General features: G+C 32.9%; 2 protein-coding genes across 2 annotated transcripts; both read right to left on the bottom strand.

Annotated features, from left to right (window-relative positions):
• On the bottom strand, positions 652-4,054 carry LOC105160640 (hexose carrier protein HEX6-like). The gene is made up of 5 exons (XM_011078114.2): positions 3,944-4,054; positions 3,631-3,797; positions 2,687-2,867; positions 2,291-2,613; positions 652-1,971 (listed from the first exon to the last, which is right to left on the bottom strand). Exons 3-5 carry the CDS (start codon positions 2,817-2,819, stop codon positions 883-885), a joined length of 1,545 nt encoding a protein of 514 aa, XP_011076416.1. The 5' UTR covers positions 2,820-2,867; positions 3,631-3,797; positions 3,944-4,054; the 3' UTR covers positions 652-882.
• Positions 9,220-11,465, bottom strand: LOC105160639 (hexose carrier protein HEX6-like). Its single transcript, XM_011078112.2, has 3 exons — positions 11,093-11,465; positions 10,697-11,019; positions 9,220-10,509 (listed from the first exon to the last, which is right to left on the bottom strand). The coding sequence occupies exons 1-3, from the start codon at positions 11,223-11,225 to the stop codon at positions 9,421-9,423; spliced, it is 1,545 nt and encodes a 514-aa protein (XP_011076414.1). The 5' UTR covers positions 11,226-11,465; the 3' UTR covers positions 9,220-9,420.

Below are 11,795 nucleotides of genomic sequence, written 5' to 3'. Positions count from 1 at the left end.
TGTAATTCACACCAAACTATTTTGATAAAGAATTGATGTATATTGAGCCGTAGGAGAGTTCTTGAAACCACATAAATCTTGTGTCATTATTCTTGCACACGGTCAAGTGTGAATACTTCGTATATATGTAGTGGTGGAGGTGGTGGTTAGGGCATGGTGGCGATGATAGAAGTAGCATGTAATATCCAAACAATGAAAAAGTATTTTTGGATTAAGATTTACAAACTTTTAGTTTTTAACAATTAAAGATCATCATTTACATAGAATTCATAGTCCCCATTTACTTTCAATATTAGTTTGTATAAACACGTCAATACACTAAAAGTAAATTTTTAATACTTTGCATTATTAAGGCCCGTTTATATCCAAGACTTCATATACAAATTACTGTTTGAGTTGAATAATTCAACTCAAAAAGCCTAAGTAACAAAAGTACAGTATAATTGATACAAGATATTTTTTATTTTGTCACTCGAATAACTCATAACACAAAATAAAAAAAACCTAAGTAAAAGTAAAGACCTTCAAATTGAGAGCTCGCGTAAGAAGTCTACATTGTTTCTTTTGATGGTATCGACAAATTCTGTTAAATTAACTAACGGAAGGAGCAATAGTAAGATATATACAATTTATAAGTTTATGTAATTTCGATAATAAAAAAGAAAACAATTGTTATGATCACTTAGAAACAAGTAATATACAAAGTTGAATTGAATAACAATGCGTGCAAGCATTGAATGAAAAGATAAAAATCATACAATGGCTCACAAAACCAGCCACAGTACAGATTTTTGCTCACATATATCACAAATTGCTAAGGTTTCACATGTTCCCCTTTTATTCAAATAATTTCACTGTTCTAAGGAAATTTTTATGTACAAACTATGCGATCGGTTCATGGGAAGAGAGAAAGGGCTCCTGAATCTTGTTTTCCTTGTAAAATCTCTTCCAGAACTTATGCTTCCTCCACACTGTATCCATCTTCTCAATCGGTATATTCTTAGTCTCCGGCAATAATAAGTAAACGAAGACTGTCATCAGCGCCACCCACACCCCGAAAAAGAAGAAAGATGCATACTTCAAATGGCAGAGCATAGCCAGGAATGTCTGACTGATAAGGGCGCTACAGAAAAAACTTACCCCGACATTTATACTTTGAGCAGCCGACCTTATTTCCAGTGGGAAAATCTCACTTGTGACCAACCATCCCAATGGACCCCATGAAAAGGCAAAACCGCAACTGTATATGCAAATCAAGACCACAACCAAAATGTTGTAACCTTCGCTCATTGCACCACGTTCCCCTAATTTGGCTGCCATTATTCCTCCAATCAACACTTGAGTAATAAACATTGTAATTCCACCTGTGTGGAATATAGCTCTTCTGCCTAGCTTATCTACTACCAAGGATGAAACGACGGTCATGCTTGTTGCGACTATCCCAAGGATAAGGGTAGACATAAGAGAAGCACTTGCTCCGGAACCAATTGTCATAAACAGTATTGGAGCGTAGAATGATATCACATTGATGCCCGTTACTTGTTGGAAAAATGGAATTGCTATCGACATCACGAGTTGAGGCCTATACTTCCTTTGTAGAATGTTCTTGAATGGGTGTTTGATAGCTTTCGAAGCTTTACTTGCTGTTACAAGGTCATCAAATTCTTCTTCGACATCATCAGTGCCTCGGACTTTTTCCAGTAACCTCTTGGCCTTTTCATAATCACGGCCTTGCTGAACAAGACTATTGGGGGTCTCTGGGAGAAATAGTGCCCCTACAATTAGAACCAAGGCAGGCAACGCAGCCATTCCTAGGGAGATCCGCCATCCCCAGTCGCTTTTTATCTTTTCCGTGCCATAGTTAGTGAGGGAGGCTAATACACTTCCAATGCCAATACACAATTGGAAACCACAGTTGAAAGCTCCTCTGGATTTAGGGGGTGCCATCTCTGAGAGGTACAGGGGAACAGACTGCCAATAGATATGCAAAGAGTGTAAACATTTAGGCATATACTAATGATGTGAAGTACCAAGATAACCAATGCCTTTAATGCAACAGGATCGTCTATTATATACTGTAGTTACGCCTGTTTAGCCCATGAAGTCACTCAATTTCCTCAAAATTAAACAAGAAGAAGCAAGTGACTAGTTTACAGGTTAAGTGTTCCTCAAAGTCTTCTTTTTTTTTATAAAAAAAAAAGAAAAAATCCTCTGCACAAAATAAAAGCTCATCATTTAACTAACTACCATAATATTGAAATCTTGGCAAAAAGTGCACAAGAAAACCGACCTGGTTGGTAAAACCAATCCCCACTCCTAGTAGGAGACGACCAATTATCAGCATGTACACATTTTCAGCCACTCCTCCTAGGACAGCTCCAGTGAGAAATGCCATCCCACCAATTATGATTGATGGCTTGCGGCCATAGTCCCGTGTCACAGTTGCAGCAAGGAAAGAAGCAATGAGGCAAGATACATAGAGTGAGGAGGTGAAGGAAGTCAGAAGTTGGCTATCAAATTTGCAGTAGTTGCTTAGGTTCGTGTCTTCTTTCATCTGTATGTAAACCTCTGGAAAGAACTTTTTCAAGAATGATTCCATTGATGTCACTCCACCTGCATAAAAGCTCAGCATAAGAACTCACTAGCATGTATTATTTACAAACCAGTAATAGTAATCAAAAGTTACCAGTTACTCCAGTATCATAGCCAAAGAGTAGGCCTCCACTTGCTGCAATAATACAAGATAGCGCAACCAACCATGTAACCTTGCCATTGTACTGCAAGCCTTCACTTGTGTTGATGGCTACGGCAACTGCCATGACTGTTCCTTTCAGTTGCACGACAATAAAATCCACTATCCACCACGACTGAAATACATGATGAGAAGTTAACTAACACGGCCAGTAAATCCATTATCCATTATCGTAGCTAACAGCTGAGGTATCCACATTGATGGCCAATACATTCAACATGGCTTTTAGCCACAGTCAATTCAATTGGCTGTGTGAAATAGAACGACTAACAGACGGTGATCAGAAAGTAAAAATAGCATGATTTTCACCTCAAGTTGCGGCTGATGTCAAAATGAATCAATTGAACCACTACCAAAAAAAAAAAAAAATTACTCCATATACTATAAACACTGCGGTTTAATAACCATGGGAAATCAAAACTATCTATAACGTTCGAACAAAACCAATACAAAAACTTAAATTTCGACTATGTTTAACAACATTCACAGTGGATTTCTATGACCAACCATTTGCCATAGTTTTTTACCAGTAGCTAATATTTTGGCCTAGTTTTGCAAAGACAACAGTTAATTGCCGTTGCGTGGCTCTGGTTAATTAGTATTCGCCATGGTTTTTTACTTTTATCATAATTAACCGCGAAAAAAAGAAAAACCATACTTCTTCTAGTGAACTAAGTACATATAGAACAGAATTCACTGTAAAGCAAAAATAGATTGATAAAGACCTAAGAAAAAAAAATAGAACACAATTTGATAGCAGTAACATCAACTGGGCGTAAGAAGTAATTGATTCTATCTAAGCACATATGACGGATTCAGCACACCAGAACCCATAATTTTAACCCGAACAATAACAGGAATCAGATTCGAAAACTCACTTGGAAATTTCCACCACAAAATTCAGAAACAGCGGCTTCTCTACGTCACTTGGCCACTCGGATACTGAACTTCAACACTCAATCCTTTCCTTACATTATATATCCACAAACCATCCCGACAAAAGTAGGCCAAAGATGAGATGAAATTGGACAAGAAAGACAGAAACCTGTAGAAAAATGCGGGAAATGAAGATAATATAATGGGAAATTATCCTTTTACAAAAAAAACACAAAAAAGTTTTGATAGTAGGGATGATGGCCCGCACACCCACCGCCAAGTTCAAACAAGGAACTAACTACAAACCTATCATACCTATCAGCGTAATAATTTCTTGCTGTGTTGGGAAGAAATTGGCCTTTCCGGTATTGGAAAAGACAGACCGTTTTGGACCCACGATAGTATGTCAGGACGTGGACATGGCGTTTGCTCCAATTATAGTGTGCGCTCCAGTGACTCAGGGTGAAAATGTTTTCTATTCAATCCATTTTGTTTTCTGCAATAATGCCGAGTCAATGCGTGTAAAGTATGTATTCGACTTGGATTATAATTTTAATTCAATTTCTTTATAATTTTTTTAAAGGACACGTGGCGATTTCACATATTAATGCATAATATTGAATTGTGACGAATTATGAGTGAGCTGATCCAAAAATCTTATCCATATCAGATTTGATCAAATTAAATTAATCACAAAATACTTACTATATAATTGAACTATATAACAATCACACAACAAGTATATTATATTTGTCATATAATTCATTCAGATCCGATCAAATTCAGTGTCAATTAGAATTTCTCCAGCAAATTATATTTGCTATGTGATTGGTTTGATTTGTCATACTTATTTTGGCAAGATTTTTTTTTAATATATTTATATATTGTGTGAAATACAAAAAAAAATATTACATCTACGTCCCTTGATACTAACAACCGATAAAAAAGCCTAAGGTTCTTGATAGCATTACTCTTTTAATTTTTATCGTAAAATACACAAACTTTCCTTGAGGTTTATTAAATTATAAACGCATTCCTTTATGCAGTAGAGAGTATAGTTTTAGAGGAAAACATAATAATCTATTTTCAAAAGTAAACTTTTTATTTTGAAATACCCCAAACTATAATAAATAAAATGAATTAATACTCAGAGAAAATTCCTCGGATTTTATATTTTAGGCAAAAATATTTTTTCTCTTTTTTTTTTTTACCAAAATCGAGAATTACAAGACACTCAAAGCATAGTTTTCCTTCCATTACTAGAAGAATTGTAACATTTAACCATGGTTAATTATCGTAATATTGACCAGGACCACACAACGATTTCTGGCCATAGTTTTTACGAGGGTGACTAAAATATTTGTCATGACTATTAGCCGTGATCATTTTTTTATAGTGGGAAAGACAATTTTTTGTATCGATTTTATTATACTATAATTAATAATAGTTGTTTATCGCGATTTTAGCCATAACTACTTATAGTTTTTTATGTTTTAATATTTAAATCTTACATTGTCAAAAGTCTCACATTATTGACTTCTATTTTTCTGGATAAAAATAAAATATTGACTTCTTTTATTTGGTAGTTCACATCACGTATTTTTCTTCCTTTGTTTCCTTTATTATATCTACTTAATTAGATTAATATTTACAAACTTGCTTAATTTACTATATCCAAATAATATTGTACAATAAAACGTTAATAGTCAGCCATATTTATTTCAAAAAAATAGTTAGGAACGGCCGTAGTCGATTAAACATAAATGATTTATTATTTTAAGAAATTATTTACATTTATTTAAATAATATTAGTAAGTGGTTATGCGCGTATTATTGTCCATCAACATTTTTGAGTTTTTTATGAAAGTTAATTAATTATTTTGTTTAGTAAATTAATGTTCGACGTGTCATACTCATTAACTGCAACACCAATAATTATATAATTTCATATTAAAAATATTAATTTTCGCTGGCATGCCTATTTATATATATATATATATATTAATTTAAACACATGTTTTATTATGCAATTATCTTACTGTTGAATTTTCATTTTAAAAATGTTACGTAAATTATTGTATCAATGGATGGAATAATGCATATGTCTAGTCCACTTGAAATAAATTAATTTGTGTTGGGAATCTTGCAGATAATTAATCAAAGTCGTAGGTTCAGACTTCAGTGTCAGTGTTTTGCAGGTCAAAAAAATAATTATGAATTAATAAAATATATTCAATGCTCCTCAATTATTATTATAGTCTTATCCATCCTTCTAAATATAAAAAATAATAAAAATAAAAGTTGTTATACGTAGACTTCCTCTAAAATACGAAATAATATTTTCCCTCAAAAAAATTTTAATATTACATTTACACCTCTCCGAAAATTCTCTGTTTATAACTGACCCTTTTCAACTATGATTTAGATGAAAAATGCTGATGTTAGCAAAAGAAACTATATAAATTTTAAATTTTGCTCTTTATTTAATATTTTCATGTCTATTTTTGTATTTATAAAGAGATAAGTATAATATCTATGTATGGAGTGAGGTTAACATCATTACAATTTTCTCCTTAGAAGTACAAACTCATTATATGGGAATATTAAATAAAGGAAAAAATTAAAAATTTATGTGATTATTTTGCTAACGTCATTAATTTTCATCCAAACTTTAATAAAAGAAGGTCAGGTGCGAACAATAAATTTTTTGAGATGGTGTAAGTATAATTTTAAAATTTTTTTAGGAGAAAGTATAATTTCTTATTTTTAGAAGGAATTTAAGTGTAATTAACCCTAAAAATAATTTGACATTGAGAAATGTCTTTCTAACTTACCCTATAAAATATTTTTACAATTTCCCCCCCATAAATTACTGTTAGTGATTTGGAATTTTATTCAAGTTTTTACTTGGAAAAAGGCTTATACACTAATATCCTTTCTAAAAATATTAAATTATATTTTTCTTTTAAAAAAATTTGAACACTTACAATACAAGACATTCTCGATTTACATTAGATCCCTTTCTATTGGGTTTGGACTAAGCCAAAAAATTATATAAATTTTTAATTTTATCCATTATTTAATATTTTTATATATTTTTTGTAGTTATAAAAGAATAAATAATATATATATATATAGAGAGAGAGAGAGAGATTAACATCATTATATTTTTCTCTTTATAAGTACAAAATTATTACAAAAAAAATATTAAATAAGGGGTAAAATTAGAATTTATGAAATTTTTTGGCTACAGTTAGTATTTTTTGTTCAAATCCTAACAAAAAAAAGTCAAGTATAATAATAAATTTTTGAATGAGGTGTAAATGTAATTTCGAAACTTTATTGGGGGAAAGTATAATTTTAAATTTTAAAAAGAGGTTTAAATATAATTAATCCTTTAGAAAATAATGTTTAAAATTTTTAGTTTCTATATATTGTCTAATATAGAAATCTTTAGAAGCTGTATTTATGCAACTATATTTTACAAAATACACATAAATATGCTTGTATCATGATCTATTTATACAAATAAAATTAATGTAAATTGTATATTTAATATTCAATACATGCACCAATATTCAAAATATATCTTATCATTACTCACAAAATCATAAACTAAGGAGGCGTATGGAAATGTTAGTCCTAAAAATGAGCATAATGTTTGGTTTTATTTTTAACTTGTTTTGGGGTGTTTTGTGAAAATAGAGAGAGAAAAACAAAGATAAATAAAAATAAGTTAGAGATAGTGTATGTTTGGTTTTGTTTTTGGAGATAATATAAAATAAGTATGGTATGTTGATGTTGGGTAGTGGGGAGACAAAAAGAACTGTTCATTGTCAAATCATGTCTCTTTTATATATATGTATGTGTAAAAATATATATAATTTATTTAGTTGTGAGTGATTAAAATAAATATTATTTTTTAATTAATTATATTTTTTTGGACAAAAAATAATTAAAATTGTTTTAAAATAATTAAAAATATATCCAAAACTTACAAAACCAAACAAGACAAACATACACTATATTTTAGCTCATCTCAAAGATGGGCCAAAATTAAAACCAAACATACTGGAGGTTTTTATTAGAGGTACAAAGTGTATTAATTCTAACACAATATATATATACCACAAATAGGGGTAAATGTAAATTTTATTTATTTAATTTTATTAATATCAATAAATTTGATTAATATTTATTAGATAAATATAAAAAATTTAAATAATAAATTTTCAAATTATAAAAATTTTTGAAAAATATCGGTGCAATTATTTCATATTTATATGCGACAAAAGTAAGGGTCATTGCAGGCATTGGTAAGCGTGATGAAAATGTTTGAATGGAGCACTTGAAGGGGGGATGCAAATGGACCACTGAGCTCACCACCTTCCATAGTAACAAACAAACAATTGCAACATTATTTTATTTACCATGGAGGGAATGAAATTTGAGACGTTTTGAGCATACGGAACGATTGCCGAGCATCATAGCCACTATTATTGTGAAAGATAATAGACAGAGAATTATCAGTATTAATTTATCTCGTCCTGTTAGTTCATATGCGTTATATAGATTATGGCGTCTCTCTTGATCTGTCGAGAGAGAAAGCCACCAGTTGAATACTGTTATACTATCCAATGTTATTTTACTAATGAAACTTACATTTACCCAAAAAAACATTATTTTATTTATGTAGTTGGACTTGGAGAATCAAATCAAAGCCTGCTGCTGCTTTCCGGAATTTAAAAGGCTTCAAACTTTAAAGCGATTTGCATGTTAAAATTCATCAAAACTCCGAATTTTTTTAATTCAAATCGAATTTGATCAAATTTGAATCAATAATACGATAAGTGTATTATATTTTTCGTATGATAGATGTACGATTCAGGAAAATAACCAATTAAATGCTAAGTATATCATACTTGTTATGTGAATGATTTGGTTCGACTGACCCTGATTTGAGTAATAAATTTTCGAAAAATGTGGTCTGGGCGAGAAAAACGTGCTTCCAAATTCATTAAATAATATCCAGCTTTGATTTAAAAAAAAAAAAAACTGAAACAATTAATCATGAAGTTGGAATTAATTTTGCACATGCAATTGAAGTTCATTAAAGAGAAAAGGAAATATCAAGTTTTATCTTAAATGGAAAAAAGAAATACTATTTCTTTACACGAATTCAAATAAAGAATCTTGTGGAACTTGTCTCTATATTCTTGTCATCCTGTGCATGTGTTTTAATCTTGGGGTTTTCATTGATAACTTCCAGGTCTTGATTCTTTCTTGTTTTCTTATCCATCTCCCCAAAATGTGAAATATATTAAATATAGTTAAATGATTATGGGATGTGTGAAATATTCATAGACTAATATACAAAGTATCAGAGTGTAGCATGTTTCACGTACTCACATTGCTTTTATTATGTAGGAGTGGATCGAATATCTAATCTAATCCTGCATAATTTATTCTTAATATAACTTTAAATAAATTACAATAACTCACATAAAGTGAAAATGTTTGCGCGTCCCATCGGATGTAATTAACCCTTTATATATATGACAAAATGAAATATATCAATCACAAATTTTGTGAAACTGTCGTAAAACTATTCAATTGCTAGAAAGCATACAAGTATACAAGCATTCAATGAAAGATAAAATCATACAGTGGCTGCAAAATACCAGCCACACTAGGGATTTTTGGTCATATACATCACAAATTGCTGGGTTTCACATGTTTCCCTTTTAGTCAAATAATTTCACTGCTCTGTATAGGATTGTTTTATGTATAAACTATGCAATGGGTTCATGGGAAGAGAGAAGGGGCTCCTGAATCTTGTTTTCCTTATAAAATCTCTTCCAGAAATTATGCTCCCTCCAGATAGTATCCACCTTCTCAATCGGTATATTCTTAGTCTCCGGCAATAATAAGTAAACGAAAACCGTCATCAGCGCCACCCACACCCCGAAAAAGAAGAAAGAAGCATACTTCAAATGGCAAAGCATAGCTAGGAATGTCTGACTGATAAGGGCGCTGCAGAAAAAATTTACCCCCACATTTATACTTTGAGCAGCCGACCTTATTTCCAGTGGGAAAATCTCACTTGTGACCAACCATCCCAATGGACCCCATGAAAACGCAAAAGCACAACTGTATATGCAAATCAAGACCACAACCAAAATGTTGTAACCTTGGCTCATTGCACCGTGTTCCCCTAATTTGGCTCCCATTATTCCTCCAACCATCATTTGAGTGATGAACATTGCAATTCCACCTATGTGGAAAATAGCCCTTCTGCCTAGCTTATCTACTACCAAGGATGAAACAACAGTCATGCTTGTCGCCACTATTCCAAGGACAAGGGTGGATAGAAGAGAAGCACTTACTCCAGAACCAATTGTCATAAACAGTATTGGAGCATAGAACGATATCACATTGATGCCGGTTACTTGTTGGAAAAATGGAATTGCTACTGACATCACCAGTTGAGGCCTATATTTCCTTTCCAAAATGTTCTTGAATGGGTGTTTGATAGCTTTTGAAGCTTCACTTGCTGCTACCAGGTCATCAAATTCTTCTTGGACATCATCAATGCCTCGGATTTTTTCCAGTAACCTCTTGGCTTTTCCATAATCATGGTCTCGCTGAATAAGACTATTAGGGGTCTCCGGGAGAAATAGTGCCCCTACAATTAGAACCAAGGCAGGCAATGAAGCCATTCCTAGGGAGATCCGCCATCCCCAGTCGCCTTTTATCATTTCCGTGCCATAGTTAGTGAAGGAGGCTACTACACTTCCGATGCCAACACACAATTGGAAACCACAGTTGAAAGCTCCTCTGGATTTAGGGGGTGCCATCTCTGAGAGGTACAGGGGAACAGACTGCCAATAGATATGCAAAGAGTGTAAGCATTTAGGCATATACTTATGATGTGAAGTACCAAGATAACCAATGCCTTTAATGCAACAGGATCCGTGTAGTGGATATTATATACTGTAGTTACGACTGTTTAGGCCATGAAGTCTCGTAATATTAAAATCTTGGCAAAAAGTGCACAAGAAAACCGACCTGGTTGGTAAAACCAATCCCCACTCCTAGTAGGAGACGACCAATTATTAGCATGTAGATATTTTCAGCCACCCCTCCTAGGACAGCTCCGGTGAGAAACGCAACCCCACCAATTATGATTGATGGCTTGCGGCCATAGTCCCGTGTCACAGGTGCAGCAAGGAAAGAAGCAATGAGGCAAGATATATAGAGTGAGGAGGTGAAAGAAGTCAGAAGTTGGCTATCGAATTTGCAGTAGTTGCTTAGGTTTGTGTCTTCTTTCATCTGTATGTAAACCCCTGGAAAGAACTTTTTCAAGAATGATTCCATTGACGTCACTCCACCTGCACAAAAGCTCAGCATAAGAACTCACCAGCATTTATTATTTACAAACAAGTAATAGTAATCAAAAGTTACCCGTTACTCCAGTATCATAGCCAAAGAGTAGGCCTCCACTTGCTGCAATAATACAAGACAGCGTAACCAACCATGTAATCTTGCCATTATACTGCAAGTCTTCACTTGTGTTACCGGCTACCGCAACGGCCATGACTGTTCGGTTCTTTCAGTTGGACAACAAGAAAACCCGCTACTCACCACGACTGAAATAAATGATAAAAAGTCAAGTAACACGGCCAACAACATACGCCATGGATTTACTATAACCAAACCATTTGCCGTAGTTTTTAGCTGTAACTAATGTTTGTGCCTTATTTTGCAAAGATAACAGCTAATAGTCGTGGCGTTTGCGTGGTTAATTAGTATCCTCTATGATTTTTTTACTTTTAATCAAGATGATTAATCATTAAGAACAAAAGAAACATACTTCTTCTAAACTAATTAAGTATATATAGAACACAACTCACAGCAAAGCAAAAATTAGATGGATGAAGAAGTACAGAAAAAAATATAGAACACAATTCAATAGCAGTAACATGAACTGGGCGTAAGAAGTAATTGATTCTAATTCCTGGATCATTAAACCACCATTGAAACTTGCAGCTCTGATTCTATGTACAAACCTCTCAGCGTTATGTATGTTTTCTTGCAGTGTTGGGAAGATAGTGGCCTTTCCGAGAGTGGAGTTTGCTCCAATTATGTTAAATAAGATGGGTACAAC

This window comes from Sesamum indicum, linkage group LG4 (genome assembly GCF_000512975.1).
Source record: "Sesamum indicum cultivar Zhongzhi No. 13 linkage group LG4, S_indicum_v1.0, whole genome shotgun sequence".
NCBI lineage: Eukaryota > Viridiplantae > Streptophyta > Magnoliopsida > Lamiales > Pedaliaceae > Sesamum > Sesamum indicum.
Note: the sequence above shows the minus strand (reverse complement) of the source record. Positions and strands in the feature narration are given on the sequence as shown.